The 19774-nt window shown below is 43.4% G+C and overlaps 1 protein-coding gene across 1 annotated transcript in view; it reads left to right on the top strand.

The window, feature by feature from the left end:
* Positions 1 to 19774, top strand: part of ppm1e (protein phosphatase, Mg2+/Mn2+ dependent, 1E) — a gene marked incomplete at both ends in the record, with an annotated part of 31880 nt that continues 12106 nt past the window's right edge. Inside the window, one exon of the mRNA XM_080014213.1 lies at positions 1 to 182. Within this exon, the coding sequence (XP_079870339.1) occupies positions 1 to 182 (182 nt within the window). The remainder of the gene's footprint in view (positions 183 to 19774) is intronic.

Raw genomic sequence — 19774 nt, 5'->3', positions numbered from 1 at the left:
ATGGCCGGCTCTGCAGCAGAGGAGAAAACCTTCCGCCGTTTCCTGGAGCTCTTCCTGCGGGAGATGAGGCCGCCGCTACAGGAGAACGAGCCGCTGCCCACGCGCCCTCTGTCGGACCTCGTCTCGGAGGATGAAGTGGAGGGGGAGTGCCTCGACCTGTGTCTGCAGCACCTGTATAAATAGTTAAGTGTCCGTTTCCCCCCCCTCACGCTTGAATTGGCGCTGCCGGGTACAGTCCGCGTTACGAAGTGATTGCGATGCACGATTTTTGGAATCTGGTAAAGATTTAAAAAAAAAAAAAGAAAAGAAAAGGGAAAAGATATGCGCTCTGCATGTATTCATCAGTTTATTTCTAAATGAGGAAAGTTATATTATTTGTACTTACTATAAATGTGCTATATATATATATATATATATATATATATATATATATATATATATATATATATATATATATATATATATCGTGATATAGCTTCTGTATCGAGGTCATGGGAAATTTCGTGTGATTATTTTAAAACGACAGTTAAGTCGGCTGCGGGAGTTGGTCGAGGGTCATCATTGCAGGTTGTATTACAGTAAAAAAAGGGAAAGATATATGAGGTCACAGGTCGCAAGAATTTTTTATTTTTTTTATTTTTATTTTTTATCATTAACGTTGTAATAAAAAATAGCTTTGTCAACCCGTCAATTACTGGCACGATACAGGTTATTCCCTCTTTGCTGTATGCTGTGCCTTTTTACCTCTCACATTTTTTTTTTCCTTCTGTCGCTGTTTATCTTCGCTTGAGACGCCGTTAAGACGAAGTCTTGCGTCACAACGGGCTGGCGGCATAACGACATGGCCGACGTCATTCGGCAGCTTGTAATGTATTTGCGGAGCGCCTCGTCGTATGACGTCACGGATACCATTAAGCCTCTGTTTTTTTGTTTTTTTTTTAACAATTTTATTTTTTTCCTACAAAGGAGAGGCAATCCCCAAAACGACCTAGAAAGTCAAAAATGTTTGTCTACGTGAGTGATATCGCCTCATTTGAGGTAATATGTCCAACTCCTTTATTTCATACAGTATTTTGAATGCCCACCTGCAAAGTGTAGTCAAGATTTATAATGGAGGGCAGTATTATTATGACCAAAATATAATATAACATAGTAGTATAATGTATACTATAGTGTGATATAACATAGTATAATGATATGATGATATGACAATAGCATAGTATTGTCCATATCAATTATCCATATATTAATATTCTAAATGTCCTTGTGCTAAGTATAATCCAGGTTTATATGGTATTATAAATGTCCATGTGCGAAACACAGTCCATATTAATAATCCAAGTTGGTATTCTAAATATCCATGTCCATTCTTGTGCAAGATATAATCCGTAAGTAAAGTGCATTAGTCCATTTGGTGGAGGGGAGAGGGGTGGTGGTGGTGGTGGTGTCACAGGCGCTGTTGAACAGTCTGAAGGCTGTTGGCGCAAAGGAACGCCTGAAATGTTCCGTTATGCACTGTGGAAGGGTGAGCCTGTGTCTGAAGGGTCTCCTCGTAAGCCTCAGCTCATCGTAGAGGGGATTCTCCAGGATGGCGTTGAGCTTCATCCTCACCCTCCTCTCTGCCACTACCCCAGACTGTCCAGTTCAAGCCCAACAACGCAGCTGGCCTCCCTCACAAGCTTGTTGAGCCTGTTGGCATTGGCCGCCTTGATGCCGCCTCCCCAGCACTGTTCTCCAACAGTGGGGAAGAGGGCACTGGCTACGACCGACTGGTAGAACATCTGCAGTGGCCTGCCGCACACATTGAATGACCTTCCTCAGGAAGAACAGCCTGCTCTTTCCTTTCCTGTAGTGGGGTCTCTGTGTTGTGGGTCCAGTCTAGTTTATTGTTGATCTGCACCCCCGCGAACCTGTAGAGGGCCACCATCTCCACCTCCGCCCCCTGAAACCGAACAGGGGTCGGGAGCCGGTGGTGCTCATCACCACGTTCGACTTGCTGCCCCGCAGATGTACGTACAGTCATGTGGCCTATCGATTGGGTTGTCACTGACCACCATGTTGTCATCTATCTGTGTCGCTATCAACGTCTCTGCCAAACAAAAGGGTTTGATAGTGATGAAAGCACTCGATAAATCAAAAAATGACTTTATCGTGCTTCCCGGCCGCTCCAGATGGCAGTACGCTTTGTGCAGCAGGTCGATGATGGCATCATCCACGATGTTGGCCTGATACAGCAAACTGCAGGGGTCCAGGAAGTCGTTCACCAGATTTCCGATATAGGAAATCGTGTCACAAGGGGGTTATGACAGAAAACTAGATTTCTGAAAAAGGATATTTCTAAATATATTACAGGGAATAGTCCTCCCATAATATCATCACTCCATCATCATCTCCACTAAACACACACAGACACACACACACACACACACACACACACACACACACACACACACACACACACACACACACACACACATAAGGAACTCAGGGGATAAAATACACTTCAAATAACCTATGGTGACAGAATTCTGCTCTGAGCCCCATCATGCTGGCCTACTTTTGAATCCAAAATAGGTACACAAACTGTGCTGGGAACGACAGCTTGGAAGTTACCATTTGGGGCAGAAAGTGGTGAGGGCAGATCTGACGTGACCGTTTCTGTTTCGCCTCCTTTGCCTCCCCCGTTTTTTTACACGCAAACTCAAAAGATGCAGCTGGTGGCGTCCTCCCTGGTGTCTACGACATGTGTCAGAGAGGTTTGTGCCCCCATGCAAACGAGTCCATCGTCCTTTGCCGTTTGTGTTTTATTCAAATTGGCCCCCGACTAAGGGAGGGCCACACTGCGCACACCAAGTGAGCTCTGGCGCTACCACCAGAATGACGCTCCCTTGGTGAAAAGATGAACGTGAAGTGATGAATTAAGGTCTGACACAGGCTGGCAACTCAAGCGCCCGGGCGACCGATGTCACAGACTTTGGACGGACCGGAGGCTTTTATTGAGGGACACGCGTTTTCTTAAAGATGTCATTATTTGAGTATAAGTGCCAGACATCACGACAACAGTTTTAAACAAATTACCTCCCCCGCTTTCACCATACCCCGCCGTCCTGTTGTGCAAGTTCTTCTGTGATAATGATAGAGTGAGTTGTTCTTCACAACTGAGCTGGAAGCGTTGGCTCCCCTTGTGATTCAGCCCAACGTGTCATTTGTTTGTCTCTGGGTTGAAGATCTAATAATAGACTTCTGGAAGAACCAGAAATCCCCTTCTGCCTTCCCCTTGTGAGCAGTTGCTTGTGCCCATGTGTGTTTGTGTGATGGTGATGTGTGTGTTTTTATTTGATTAAAAAAAAAAAAAAAAAAAGAAAGGCAGTAGAAGTGAGTGTGTGTTCCGTGTACTCGTGTTTTTTTATGTAAGTGTTTGCTCGCAGGCCCGAGCAATTTAACCATGTGGTGGCCTTAAAATGATGATTGCAGTCAGTGTGAATGCCAGTTGGATCCTGGTCTCCCCGTGGTAAACCTGTGTGTGTGCGTGCATGCGTGTGTGCGTGTGTGTTGGGGGATTTCAAAAAACATTTTTTTTTACAGGGGGAAGCATTGATCTAATACTCCCGCGGAGGGGTTTCTGTGGCACAGTGAAACCCCGGCGAAAGGAACCAGATTCCAGACACAGACCAGAGGAATATACACGTTAAACACGTCACTCCAGCAGGAATAACGTGCTGAATATCCATTTGGTTTTTAGGACTAAACATTTTTCTAGATGATAGTGTGTCTCAGTTCTGTATAAACGATGACTTACAGTGCATATTTAGCCTCCAGGAAAATGGAAAGCTTCCAGTAAAACATCAAAGCCTGAAATCTTATCAATCTTACCATTTTAAAAATGTTGCTGTGTTTACGTACACAGAAGTGTTGTAGTGCGTACTATTTTTATCTGCAGCCTTATGGGAGCAATGAATACACACAAAATGGGCACCAAGTACATCAATGATCAATAATGAGGTGAATGATGTGGGTGAGTTAGGTGGTGTTGTGTGGGGGGGGGGGGGGTTGGATAGGTCATTGAATCTTCTTACACAGCACCAGAGAGGTGTTCATGTGGAGTTTATCTTTAAAGACCAATGTCAGCGAAGCACACACTAGTGTGCAGTGAGAGTGAGAGAGAGTGCGTTTTTCTTTCTCCACTTAAAAAAAAATAGTCATTTAAAAGATTTGTTCGCTACGATAGAATCCTTCACGAGTCTTGCATTACTATTATTAGGCCATAATAATATGCACTGTTATACACAGTTCCGGTGTTTTGTGGTGGTTCAAAGGATAGCGGTGTCCCGTGGGATTATTTAGTCGTAAAAAGTGCGGAGAAAAAAACCCTGGGAATTCACTGGTGTAGTGTTGCTTGTGGCACTCTCTTCAGCACCACGGACAGAGGCATTTTTCTGGCGCCATTAAACCTAGATGCATGAGGGGGATTGCCCTAACGCAACCCAACCCAGCCCTCGCCCACCTCGCATGCACACACACACACACACACACACACACACACACACACACACACACACACACACACACACACACACACACACACACACACACACAAACCCCTCTCGTGTCCCCGAGGGAAGCTAATAGACAGTAATCAAGAGGAAGGAGAGCTCCACTAGACAAGCTCGGCAACCCAGCACGGGGGACAGCATCCGGCTTCCTCTTCCTGTGTGTGTGTGTGTGTGTGTGTGTGTGTGTGTGTGTGTGTATGTGTGTGTGTGTGAGTGTGTGTGTGTGTGTGTCCGTGCGTGCGTGCGTGCGTGCGTGGGTGCATGTGTGAAGGGGGAGTGTTAGGCGCTAATAACCACGACTGTGTGGCTGAGGTTTATGCCGTGGGTGGAAAACCCATCAACCCCGCTCCCATAAGCGATTGATAAGTATGACTGATATGTTGAGTTGTTCTATCCCCACTGACCCATCATTCTTCCATCGGAATGGACGATTGGGCATCGTTTCACGACTTCCACTGTTTGGGTTTGCACCAGAGCCTCTTACACGTGTAATAGTTCCTGTGCTCTTGCCGTGGATTGGAGCGACGCGTGATTTTCATGGTGCAGTTTGGGGAGATGTTCAGTTGGACAACCCCAGAGCTTCTTGTCCGGATTGAGAACGCTGACACTACGTTTGTCCTAGCAAAGTGAAACTTGATACACATATGCAGCTGGACAGTCCGAACAATTTTGAATTTGGGACCTATAAGGTCCGCCTATCATTTTGTTTCTGCCATTTCAAATTTTTTGAAGAACCTTCTGTAAGTCTGAATGACACAAAATGTGCAGTGCAGGTCCATGGGATCTAAACGTACATAGTTTGCTAAAAACTTTGGGATTGTCAAAAGTTGTCAAAGTTATTAGGCAATCAATTTCAAAGATTTGGCAAAGAAAGTAGCTCATAAAAGTGCTATAAAGTGCTATGAGTGGATTGTTGCATCTCTACTGCTAGAAGTAGAGATGCACCGATCCACTTATTTTCAGTTCTGATCTGATTTCAATACATACGTGCCAATACTGATACTGATACCAGAGCTTGTTTTTCTTATTATTCTTGTATTATTACAGTTCCGCAGCTACGCAGCTCCCATCAGAGCGATCTTTTCTTCAAACAAAGCAAACGAAAACTGGTAAAGAATTCAATTGACATCTCTTTCCTGCTGCTGCTCCGATACCAGGAATATTTCTCTTTAATTAGCATTCGCTGTGCAACAAACAAAGTTCTGGTTTACAGACAAACATAGACACTTGTTTCAAAGACATTTCATCAACATGCAGCTCCCTGCAGTCAAAAGTAGCGGGCTTGAAGTGAAAAGGGAGAAGGCACTAAGTAGTGACAAGTCCTTCCGTAATAAGTCAAATTCCAAATTAATGTTAATGTCCAATAAATGATGTCTGTATTAAAATGTCTCTATTTATTATTGTCAATATAAAAATATGTGTTTTACAGAACCTCGAGAACTTGTAATAGCTATAATGTAAAAATTATTGCTTTTTTTCACCAATTATGTCGCACTACACAGGATGAAGACGACTATTACTATTAGGGCCGGACAATAAAAAATTAGTCCGACACAACAAATTTGGGTCAGAATCAGGTGGAATTTGTGTAGCTTGATCCCGTATTACGGAAAATCTACAAAATGCAATACGTAACTAATATGACTAAAATGGACCCTTTGTATTGCTGCTGTTATTATTATTATTATTATTATTATTATTATTATTATTATTATTATTATTATTATTATTTTATTTCTCTTATTGTTATTATTATCAGTGTACACACAATGCAGAGTACACAACGCAGAGTCCCACCAGAGTACTATGGTACTTCTCCTGATTTGCCCCCAAGTGTTTGTGACACTCTGTTCAGCACCATGGACAGAGGATTCATTCTAGAGCCACTAACCCTAGAAGCATGAGGGGGAAGGTTTTCTGACACCAGGTGAACCCTTGAAGGGGCGACAGTTTTGGCAACTCCAAAAGTATGGCGTTATATTGTCTATCCATGAATGGAAATAAAACCTTAAATCAAAGTTATCTGCCAAAGTTGCTATTTTCACTCAAAGAAATCCCTAGATTTAAAGAAATCCCGACAACAATTATTTCAGTGAGACAGTGAAAGACATATTTTCTCGCAACAAGCTGCATAATGTTATTTACACAATTCAGTAGGAGATTTATCTTGAAAAAAAAATCTTATAAACTGTTGTTTTCATCAAGTCGCTTTTTTTCTCCTATTTTCGAGATGTTTCTGCAGATTAAGATTTCATTTTCTTTTTGCTGTATAGGGAATTTGACATCTATCCAACCATCGGTTTTCCTTACTCAATCATTACTGCGTATGCCCGCGAGGAATTCATCATCTATCCTATCCCACATAGATAACTCAACCTCTCTTCAAGGCTGACTACAAGAGTTTACAGATTAGACATGGCTGACTTTATATATCACTGTTTGCTATTCCAATCGGACTCGCTTCGAGATTGATCATATTTTTGCTCTAACAACCTCTCTTCAGTGGCAGCATCGCAGAGTGATTCATCAGAGTGATTGAAGAAAAGTCTTGTATCTGGAAGGATAACGAGGCAGACGGTGATGGCTGATATCTTTTGTACCCTGAAAGTCTGTGGCTTGACTGTTTAAAACTGATACAGCGGGCCAGGCTGAAAAACAGGACGTCCGGCTCCGAAGAGGGACAGACCTGGCCCGTAATACTGAAAGTCTTTTGGCTCAAGGACAAGCTGGTGTCGCCTTGAGCCAAACCCCTAAATGGTTCAAAGAGTTTTATTAATGAGGACATTCTAGAGGCCGTCAGAGAAAGGAAGGATCTGCTGCCATATGCAAAAGTTTAAATAATTGGGCAGTGGATGACTCATGATTACACACACACGTGCACACACACACACAAACAGACACACACACACAAACACACACACACACATGCAAAAAAAGCTACAGTAATGTAGTTTACTCCCAATGGCTTTCTCAAAACCCTGACTTAAAGCTACACGGGAAATTTTGTAGAACAATTGGTTGGCCGTTGGAGTCTCAAAAATATGTAAAGGTACAATAAGTCATATGTTATTCCCTTGTTGTGCAAATTGACCATGATGTAGTGGCAGGGGTCTGTAGATGTTGTCGATCACTGTGACCTTGACAGCTGCTGAGATTTCAAGCCCTCAAAACAGGCAGATTGCACCAGTTCTCTGTTTAGGAGGAAACGCCCCCTCACCCCCAGACCTGTCAGCATTCATTCAAAGGGAAAAATACTCCCTACTGATAATTGATGGCCATTGTACTAGAAAACTGTTTTTGATATACTTGCAGTGGAAGTTTCAGCCTCTTTCATTGACTGCTGCAAAATGAAATGCATGTAATGTTATGTAACATTAAGAAAAAGTCAGGGATTGGGAATTTTTCCAAAGGCATCAACTGTTAAACTACACACCAAACTTTGCAGTCATGAGAGTGAAGGCTGAGACGTTGCTCTGACATACTGTAAGTGCCATTGACCTCAAATAAAAGCACTTTGCTCTCAAGCCCTGCACGGCAAGGGCTTTTCATTTTCATTTGCGTGAAAGAGGTCAGGCACCGTCCTGTGGTACCTGGCCAGCTAATTCAATAACAAATGGGATTGATTGGCTGCAGTAAGCGGAAGTTACGCGCAAATGCTTTTGTTTGTGCTTCCAGTCGTTACAGCTTTCCAAAGTCAAACACGAGCTCAATTGCAACCTTATTTTCATTTTTTTTAAGTAGAACACCAAAGTTACGATGCATGATCAAAGATGCATGTATTCAAATGTCAAGGGACTGCAGTGTGCTGGCCAGAATATGCTGGAAAAACGCAAATCAAAATAGGGGGGAATGTGCATAAGGTATGTCTGTCTCTATCTATCTATCTATCTATCTATCTATCTATCTATCTATCTATCTATCTATCTATCTATCTATCTATCTATCTATCTATCTATCTATCTATCTATCTATCTATCTATCTATCTATCTATCTATCTATCTATCTATCTATCGTTAGACTATTTAGTGATTTTGTAGTAGACTATTCGGAACAACCACTTCAGTCCCTCACGTACTGTCTCAGAATGAAGTGACCTCCTTTGGATCTTGAACTAGTTTCCGAATGTAAAACAATGGCTTCACCTCTCAACACATTTTCAAAGTACATATTCAAACTCCAAATACTTACACTCTACTTTGAATTCTCTAAATGAACAAAATAAGCAACCATTAGTGAGCCAAAGACGGACAGGAACTGTGGGGTATCTACCGGACAAAAGTGGTCTCTTCTCTACCATGGCTGCAAGTCTCTCGCTTTTCAAAATGCAAAGCTGCAGAATTTCTAAGTCACAGCTCTTTCACATCTGTCTGACAACTTACTATTTTCACTGCTTAATCAGACCACTGAGAAGCCAGGAGACTTCATCTCTCACGGGTTTTTCCAGTGTATGGCGTTTGCTTTAAGGAACGGACTGTAGAGGGTGTTCTGGGACACCTTTGGAAATGAAAGCAGTCTGCGGTCCCATCAGCCCCCGTTGCCTCTCCTTAGAGGGTTCTCACTTCCCCTCGGAGGCATTCTTTCTTAGCACTATGTAGGCCTACTATCACCAGGTTTACAGCTATCGCAGATGAATGGATCAACCGCTGGGACACTTCAGTCAAAGTCTATGTTTGGAGAACCAGTTTGCTCATCAAGGCCCCTGGACATGGAATCCAGGGCATACACACTTCCCCTCAGTCCAACTATCCGTGAGGTTTTCTTTCTCGCTCTTGCCGTCTGGCTTTTGCGCAGTTGGGCTTTCCCAGGCTGGGAAATTACTTGCAGGAGTAATCCCTTAATCAGAGTGTCTCACTGGGATTACTGACGAGGGCAGCCTCAGCTAGTGCCCTCCAGAATTACTGGCACTGATTTAGGCTTCAGTTCTCTCCTTTAAGAGCCTCTCAAAGGAATTCAAAGGTCCTGATGTGGACACGTCCCGATCATTTGTTAGTGAAACGACTGATTGTATTGTATATACAGTATATGTGTATGACTCTCTGTTGATGAGCTTGACAGGAATTCTGTACTGTCTTCAGTGAGACTTAGAGTAACAGTAGCATTATCAGATTTTCGGTTGTTTGAGATAATGTTTAATGTATTGATTTTATACTTGTACATCAAACTTTTGATATACATATGTTGTTGTTAGATTGAGTTAGGCTACTAATAACTTTAAACTTTTATAATTTTATAACTTTTGTTAGGAAAACATTGGTATATATATATAAGCATATATTCAAAGTGGTTCTTTGATGGTCCTTTTTAGACAAGTTAATATAGGTCTCTGAGGTCCCAAAAACATGTTTTTCAAGTTTTTCGTTGAAAATACCACTCCGATTTTGCATTCTAGCCATTCTAACATCCACTTTGCCTGAAAACGGGCTGTTTCAGTGGGGGGAGCCACCCTGCTGAGGCCACGAGTTCTCCGAGGCAATGGGGTTTGAGCACAAGTTCCCGGGTTCTGTGAGCCAATGGCTTCCGGGTTTCATTCTATTTGCTCTTTAACTTTCACTTGTTTCATCATATCAGTCCACCAAAATCTGTTTGTGAGCAAACTTGTGAGTTTTTTATTGGTTTTGTTTGGAGAAACGCACAGCGGATGGGATGGAGCAGATGACAATATGAGGAAATCTGTCATCAGCTGATGTCAGCTCGTGCGGAGGAGAAAAAAACTTTGGAAACGGAGTGGTCAGAGCGGTTGGAAGCCTGAGCATTTGGTTTTTACAAACGCCTCATTATTTGACACTTTGGCCATGTCTAATATGAACGAACGACATTATAACTATTATAACAACACTATATATATGACAGAAAATAAGGAAAAGCATAATAGATCCCCTTTAGGTATATAGATGTATATATATTTTTGTGTGTGTGGGATCTGTGTGTGTGGGCATGTTAACTTAAGCATTCAATCAATCGCATGGATTTGTTTGTCGTCGTTGACTCCAACTAGGAGTGCGGAAACCGTGGCCATCAAAGCAGAGATCCAAAAGCCACTAAAACAGGCGCCTTCATTAATTTCAGCTCAGGAGAGACCCCATTTTTGGAAGTGCGATGACCTTCAAAGCATTCAGAGCTGTTCGCTGGCCTCTTTTCTCTCTCTCTCTCTCTCTCTCTCTCTCTCTCTCGCTCTCTCTCTCTACATACACACATCTTTTCCTGCCTGCTTGCTGCCTCCAATGTTGTCAGCCCTTATGTTCACGAGCTGTGCATAGTCTGTTTTTTAGGCGTATGTTGGTCTATATATATATATATATATGTTATTGTCATTTTATTTGTCATTATTGTTATATTATTGTCAATCTACAGAGATGGGTGGTAGTTACATACATTCAGTGTGGGTTACAGTTTTGGTTATATGCCCTTAAAGAGCCGTTGTTCTGGGAAATTGTACTTATCAATTTGATTTTGGAAATGATATTCTATTGAGTAGAGTAAGTAGTATATTTTAATATGTTTAATATACTCATATTCGAATATGTTAACAACAGTAAACAGTAAGCTTAAATGTACTTAATGGAACTACAACTTGATTAACAACATTTTCTTCATCAAGTTGCAAATTGGAGAACTGAAATAAATGTAAATAAGTTATACGGTACTTTTACTTAGGCATTACTTCGGAGTCCTCTACCCACCTCTGTCAATCGTTGTGTGGGGAAAAAAAATCACCATCTGATCTTTTTAGCTTATAGAGCTGGCAGCACATAAACAGTGATTATGATCAGGGAGGGATTTCTGACTCTAGATAGCACATAATTCAAGTCCACACTGGACCTTACTTGAACCTGTCTGGCGGGAGCATTAAATTACAGCGAGATGCCTCATCCAGAGTGGGACTAAGCAGCTTTAATCTCAATCCCTTTTCGTAGGCAGACAGACGTCGTCCAGGTTCTTCGGGGTCCTGTGACACTGCTAAACTTACTGGAGAAAGTCCAGTATTGTTTTATCCAGAAACTGCATATTTAATAGTAGCGTGGCACTTTTACTTAGACAGTTAGTCCCTCCCACACGAAGTTGAGGGACGACTGAGTTCTCATCACAGGACTATAACGAAACCTTGCTCTTTATCTTCATTGCTCGTATTGTAATTGCCTTATTAGCTCTTATTAGGCGTATCGGTAATATCCAAAATAAAACTTGTGCATTTGCCAAGGAACAATGAAAACCCACTTACAACCTGAATCTGAAAAGCTAAGAGTTGAAGGTCTGCCAGCACCTGGCCCCCAGAAATGTAATGGGGGAGGCCCTGCGGGCACAGCATGTCTGTCCCCTGTCTCACTATTCTGAGCCCTGACCCAAAACCCTTTTACAGGACGTGTGTCCAACCAACACGCGTCCAACTTTTGCTAAATTGCATTGCCATTACGATGCGAGTTGGAATCTGTCCCCAGCCTGGAGGTCATGTTTTCACATCACAATGTGCGCTGCTTGTAGGGCTGTGTATTGTTAAAAGATGACGATACCAGTCCCAATACAAGTAACATTAAAGTGATGCCTTACTGATACTTCTTTCAATACCTTTTTTTCTACAATACCCATCATGTAAATGAAGGCATTCAGTTACGTGAAATGCCACTATTCCTCCCCCTCCAAATGATTTTTACATGAATACATTTTAAAAGTGTTCAAATTATTGAACTACTTATTAAATAACTGTGTACAAAACTGTACAATGAAGTATTTGGGCAGTGTCATTTAAAACAAATAGCCAGTACAGGAGGAATGATAACAGTGAGGTCAACCTCTGTCACTGTTCATATGGACACCTGACTGTTGTTTTGTTTGTGTGAATCATCCGCCGTTTAAGTATTTCAAACATTTCACAAATCATTTATAAACTGAAGCCAAATGGTACGTAAGGTAAAACATGGGAAGTTGCAAGTTGTACTCTGCTTTGGGACAGCAGCCCACAGCATCAGCAGCACCCTCAAGGCAGCCCTGGTTCCTCCGTTTCCTATAGGATGTTCGACTCTAGTGTCCCCGCATCACTCAAAGCCCAATAAGCCACACGAGTCTTCCTCAAAGCCCTGTTATTAGCTGAAATACTCTTCTCATTCAACACACGCATGAGTCACTGCTGAGTAACTAAGACACTGCCCCCTCCCCCACCGGAAGAGGTTAGTTGAGGTGACCATTTCAGAGTGATTCTATTTGTTAACACTTTTAACAAGTTTGGAAGATTTTAAATTTTTACTTTAATAGGTTGTTCTGCTTCAAACTCCCTTGCCTTCTGGCCATTGAACATGCAACAATACACAGGATCTAATATTAAATCCCTTGTGCTGATAATAAGGGGTTATACACAGAAGCCCAGTCTCGCCAGACAACTTCACGCACTTGACCCCACGCTTAAGGAGAGAACTTCAGGCAGTCATGTCATAAATCTCCATAAACCAGCGTCAAATGGCTGAGTTTATACCAAGCTGCAACTACCACCACACAAGTGCGAGCATGAGTATTTCACTTAGGTTATCAAGTGTGCACCCTCTTCCACTGACGTTTCATTGAATTAGGCCCACTACACCTCCAAAAGCCTGCACAGTGAGTTCTGGTATCCCAGAACCACCCACTCCATACCCACGTCGGGCACCCTCAGCCTACCGCTACTCCATCTTGAGATGAACAGGGATAATCCTTAACTACTGGCGGTGACACTGCGCAGACATGCTCAGTGACTACCCGGGACCCCAAATGACCACCACCAATACCTTACAGGCCTGCCCTGTGGCAACCTCACTGGCACCATTAATGCATACTCACTACCACTGGCTCCTCAGTGGCTACCATCTGTTCCCAACTAACACCACCAATGCCACATGGCTAATCCCAGTGGCACTGTTAACGCATGCTCAGTGCCACCGGTTCCGTCCGAGCCTAAGCATTGGCTACTCTCCATCCCTACTTACATCATAACATTATGACACCATGATACTCCCCAACTGATCTGTTTTCTTCTCATCCATAGCCGGCGATGAGCCCTTTCAGCTGTTTCAGGCAAATCCTTCAGGGCTGATCTCAGAGATTGACCTTGAATACCAAATTCTAAAATAAATGATTTGGTTGATGTGGCCCCATCTCTACTGGTCTGATGTGTGCCCGCCAGCTGCGATCCCTGGCTTCAGCTACCCACGCTGTGTACTTTAACCTCTCAGAGGCTTCCTCCGTTACATCCTCTAATGTTCTGTCCCTTCTGTGCAAAGCCAATTGTTCAATTTTCTTTACTAGCGGCACCCAAATTAGCCTTTGAGCTATTGCCAAACACTCAGTTATGCCAAGCGCAGCAACCCTGTGCTGGAAAGGTGAAGCTGGCTCTCAAAATTCAATACCGAATTAACAACAACTATTCAGCAGCAAGACATTCTGTGACAAATGTCCCATACATGTCAAAACCTTTACCTCTCAGAGACAGAAAGCCAAGACTAAATGCGTCATGTCCCTTCTATTTGGTTAAAGGGATTGAAAATGAACTAATTGACCAATAGTTTATGATGAAAACGGTAACAAAAAGCAGCCTTATTGAAAGGGAATAAGATGGAGGCATACAGAGGGTGAGGCGCTCACAGGGAAAGGTAGCAGGAGTTTTGGAATAAACAGGGACAGGGTAGGTATGTTGAACGTCTCCCCTGCGGGGCCAAAACCAAATCACTCATCATCCAGCTGGTGGGTTATGTAACACTGCCTTAGGCCTGCGCAGAGCTGCAGCGAGCCTCTCCAAACACCTCAGAGGGATTTACACGCAAGATACGCCGCGGCCCCCGATGACGGCGGGGGCCTCTCCCTGGACCTCAGGTTGCGAAGGTTGCAAAGTTTACCGTCCGAAAACGGCCTTAAAAGAACGTCCACGGACAACATTTCAAAAGCGCGACGCGTCCGCAGGGGGACGCTTCCGCTATTCCCGCTCGGCTTTGTCGTTCCAAACATTGGCCGACGGCTTTGCACATCCGCCCCAAAAACAATCCCGTCTGTTCCTCGGGAGCTCTGCGGCCACCACGGCGGAAAGTCTAATTTTATTACAGATGAGTCACGCTCCTCCGCGCAAAGCGATGTGCAGCGCGTCGGAAATGGAACATCTCATTGTGAATGCATGGAGCAGCACTCCGTGACGTCAGCCGTCGCCCGCCGCTCCCCCGCTCCCCCGCGCCGCCGATGTAGCACATAATGTTACATCAGCGGGAGCGGGCGAGGCGGCGGGGGGAGCACGCGAAGGCATCGAGGCGGTAATGCCGCATGTCACCTGTCTTTTGGAGGGATCTCCGAGGGGGAAACAGCGCTGTCACTGAATTGACGGTTTTGGTGTAGGAAGGGGTTGGTCGAGCTTCAAAAAGCCGCTTCCTCTTTGCAGCGGGGTCGAGCGCTCGCAAGAAGACAGGGAAACGTTTGCTGTTTCCGACGCTTCCCTAGTCTGAAGGTTCTTCTTGGTTATTGAGTGTCGCCTCTCAAATGATTCATGTTCACCAAGTGGGGAAGTTTCCGTTTTCCAAAGCAGATTCATTTGATTTTGTACCAAGTCCAATGGAATCTTTGCAAGCTGGAAAGTCTTGCGGTCGAACAGCAGATCTTATTTGTCTCTCTTTTTCCGATAAATCCGCTGGCCTGGAGTGGAGTGCATACAATTATTCAGCACACCTTTTATTTGTTTATTTGTGAGACTCCCAAACTTTATTTATTTATTTATTTAAATTATTTTTTTTAAGAATTCTTAGTAAGTAAAATCCTCTCCCCTATTGGCTATGTCACGACTATAATACATTACTTGATCCCGATATTTTCTTTTTTGTACGAAATGTATTTATTCTTCGTTTTGCCAAATTGTTGGGAGCGGACGTTAAGTTTAGGAGGACCCCGCTCACCCCCCCCCCACCAGAGTTAAATGTCAAGTAACGCCGCAATGTAAACGCTCGTCCAAATCTGTCCTTTGCGCAACGGAGGCAATTATCTGAGACAAACTCAACCCGAGGTCGTTGCGGGGGCTCAAAACTGTGCGAGAATTTTTTTGTCTCGACATGTGGAGAAGAAAACTTTGTTTTGGACCCGTTGAAACGGCTTGAAATGTTCCGAGCCGAGCGCTGAGACAGGTCTCCTGCGCCGGAATTGCTTCTGGGTTTCTCTCCTCGTGTCCGTCTTATCTTTTCATCTGTGGCTGTGCACGCACATGCGCACACGTACACAGACACACACACACACACACACACACACACACACACACACACACACACACACACACGCACACACACAGGTCGGGTTCAACCCTACATGACTGTGAAGAGTAACTCTGCTTCTCAGATTTCTGCTCATCTCATTGTTATTCTCCCATCATCGTGTCGCGAGAATAGCGACCCGCTGATTACCTGATTGAGGCCATCATGGACTACTTTACTAAATACAATTAATATTGAGTGCCATTTTCGTAGGATATTCATCCTTCTCAATGTGATTTTACTATTGCCTGGGTCATAAACATAACCAGCATGTGCCTCAGTGACGCACACAAAATACGTCTTAACGTAGGGACACGACCGGGTGACCGCAGCACAGCACATCAGGGTTATGAAGTCATCGTCGATGATCACATTGTCATGTTGTATCTGGATAAAAAAAACAAACCATCAACAAATCGAGATCCCTATAAATCATATCATCATTAAATACGCCTCTGATAAATTGGGTTCTTTCTTGTGTTGTCATCAATAAATACATGTATCATTATTATTTGAGGCGATGAACAAAAATATTTGAACAGTTAAACAAAAAAAGAGGAAATATTACCACTATTAACAACAACAAGCCAGACAATCCTGAAAAGAAATAGGTCATGTTTTTGTTTTTTTTTCTGTTGAGATGAATTGACTGGCCTACAAATGTATGAATCGCATTGTACAGGTAGGACAAAATATTCTTCAACTCTTTCTCCAAAATTGAAAGTATTCTAGGTATTATGTTGTTATTTATCTTTTAGTGAATTTCAAGTAGTATTTGATCGCAATGTTTAAAGGAACAGCAGACCTTCACTGATCTCTGCTCTGAAAAAAAGACATTTCCACTTTCCAGACATCTTCCCTTATTTTAAGAATTCCACATTAATTTTTTTATTTTATTTTCATATGATTTTATAATAAAACATTTTATAAAAAAAAATTCTCACCCCACTGGCAAATAATTTTGCTTTGATTCAATATTTTTTCTCTAATTGTAGGTTTTGTTTTTTTTCTTTTTGGACATTGACTATTCGCAGTGTAAGGAATGTGAGGAGTTTGTGTCGTTTGGCGTTTGGATGCGAGGTGGTTGTACACAGCCGTCCGTTGTTGCCAAGGAAGTAATGTTGTGGTTCCACTTGAGGGGCTCACTCCTTAAGAAGAGCACAAGCCTTTTGAAGGCAATAACATAAAGGCCCGACTCAACGAGCGATGCGCGGAGCGCAATGAAAGCCCTTTGGGAACACTGTACCTCTCATTTTTCGGAGCACTTAGTCTCCACTTTATCAGAGCAAGCAGTGCGTCAAGGCTCTTCCACTGTACTGTAGTTGCCAAATATAGCCACTGACAGCATCCATGTGTTTTTTTAGAATCCTTTTCTTCTGAGGTACATGGAAAAAAATCATCAAATCAACGCTGACGCAATCAGAATGCCCCTCTTAATGTAAAGACAACATTTTTAGATATCGTAATATAGCATTGTGGATCATTTATTCAGAGTCAATTCAGAGTCAGAGCCGAACTTCAAGATTAACTCTAGATACGAAAGAAAGAACACGGGAGATGACTCAGGCAAAACGTATTGAATACAAATGAAACAAATGAGATGCTGCATTAAGCTCTGGTTTGGAATCAATAGGAGTGTAATACAAGGATGGTGAGGCTCACTGGGTTCAGGCATACATTCTAAAAAGCCACTCCATCTGGCCTCCATTCATTATCAACAGTCTGTAAATACAACAGTCTGTAAATATAAGTTGTAAATATATTAATATATATACACACAAAAGATGAAACACTCCTAGGTCCCCCCTCCTGAATGAGAACAGATGTTCTTAGCAAAATGAATGGGTGTTTGCAAGGAAAAGCAAACAAGAAAAAAACTATTAGGTATCGGAAAATTTGGCACTCTCGTTCTGCCATTGCAAAACTTCCCCAAGGGTACAGCGAGTCGTTTCGAGCTGCCCATTATTACAGAACGCGCTTGGCACTGAGGCCGTCCTTGACAGCGTATCCCATTTAGACCTGTTTATTAATTTCTTAATGGTAATGCAGACTCTGAGCTCCATGGCACCGGGGGACACAAGTCTCATGAACGTCAATGAGATTTGAACTGCTTCTGTTTGATTTGAGCCGCTCGGCTCTTCAAGGATAGGAGCGCTATTTTTTCCAATCCAGGCCTTCAATGTTATTTTCCATCATTTGCAACCGCACCAAATGCTTAACGTACTTAGAAACTTACCACTCTGCTGCAGCTTCTCACTGCGCTTAAAATGATTCCAATGGGGCAGACCTTTAAGGCTTAAAAGACGATGTTAAATCTCCTTTTTCAAAAAACAGGAAAGTCACATTTTAGTTGTGTGTTCCTTCGTGTTTTTCTTTGACGTGTGGAGAACAACATCCAAAGCTTAACATTGGCGATGCAACTTCCTGTTTCTGGTCTTCAGTTGGCCCGGATGTAGCCAGAAGAGCTGATTTGGTCCAAATGCAAAAGAGTCAAGAGAGAGTTTTTTTTTTTGTTTTTTTTTCTCAGTGTAACGATATTCGGCGCTTCCCGTCTTCAAAACGATTTCATTCAGATTCACTGACCGTGTTAAATGGACCGCCGCCGTGGCGATTCTAACCATACAGAGAAATTAAAAGTGTTGAGGAGACGCCGAACAAACTCGGGGTGTCCGGGAAAAGTCTTTCTCCTCCTCCCTCCTTGCCTCTCTCTCTTCTCTCCTCTCTCCATCTATCCCCCAAAACACACACACACACACACACACACACACACACACACACCCGCACGCACACACACACACACACACACACACACACACACACACACACACACACACAGCCCCCACGGATGGTGAAGCCGGCCTGAGCCTTCCTTTCTCTCTCTCAGCGTGTGACGTCAAAGCCAGGCTCCCTGACCCAGATCTCTCACCTCCACAGCAGCTGCAGTAAGCCACACTAATGGTCTCTCTCTCTCTCTCTTTCTCTCTCCCTTCTTTTTCTTTTTCTCTCGCTCTCTCTCTCTCTCTCTCTTGTGCTCTCTCTTTCTTTCTTTCTTTCCTTCTTTCTCTCTCTCTCTCTCTCTCTCTCTCTCTTTCTTTCTTTCTTTCTTTCTTTCTCTCTCTCTCTCTCTCTCTCTCTCTCTCACCCCCCCCCCCCCGGCCTCCCACTTCTAATTCCATGACGGTAACAATATTGGTGGAGCCATAGCTAATGTGGGCGTGATTGAAACGATGAGGGGATTGTCACGACAGACGCTCTGGGGAATCTTGCGTCGACCGTTTTGCTCGTCCTTTGGAAGAGCCTCTTTGCGAATAATAATGGAAAGGAAAGCCCAGATTAAAAAAAAAAAGAGGAAGGCACGTTTCCCAAGTTTGACCCATTCTCACCCAGTCAATATGAGACTATTTTATACATTTGAATTTGCATGATTTAATTGTTCAAAATACCTTTGCCTGATCATATACGGTGGCTTAATTCATTTGAGGCTACCGATGGCGTCTTTAAAAGCAGATGTCATGGTCGACCGACCTGGTTTGAGCCCCCCCCCCCCCCCATGTGATTGTCGTGATCCTAAATTCTCCCACGCCACCAAAACCCTCCATTCGCCTCGAGATGCTGTTCTTTTTCATCGCTCATGGGGGGCCGCGGTCGCGTCTATTTTTACATTTCAGCCGCCGCGGAGCAGCCTCTCATTTGCGTCTCTCTGACTTCTCCTTCGGAGGCGGACAAGCTGCGCGGGGCTCCCATCGAACTGAGCTCTAAGTCCCTCCCCTTTAATCCCCGGGACTCCGCGCCGCGCGGGCACTGCAGAAACAGAAGAAGAAAATGACACTCGTAAAGGAGCCAGAGGAGTCCGAACACAACTCCAGACAAACAATGGATCTTATTTCCCTGAGGTCGACGGTGGACCCTCTGACGCCGTCCCCCTCTCCGGAAAAGTGGAACATTACAGGGCGGCTTTGCATATTTGAAGAAGTCAA

This window comes from Zeus faber (assembly GCF_960531495.2).
Source record: "Zeus faber genome assembly, chromosome: 14".
In the NCBI taxonomy this organism is placed as follows: domain Eukaryota; kingdom Metazoa; phylum Chordata; class Actinopteri; order Zeiformes; family Zeidae; genus Zeus; species Zeus faber.
This window is presented reverse-complemented; position numbering and strand designations above follow the sequence as displayed.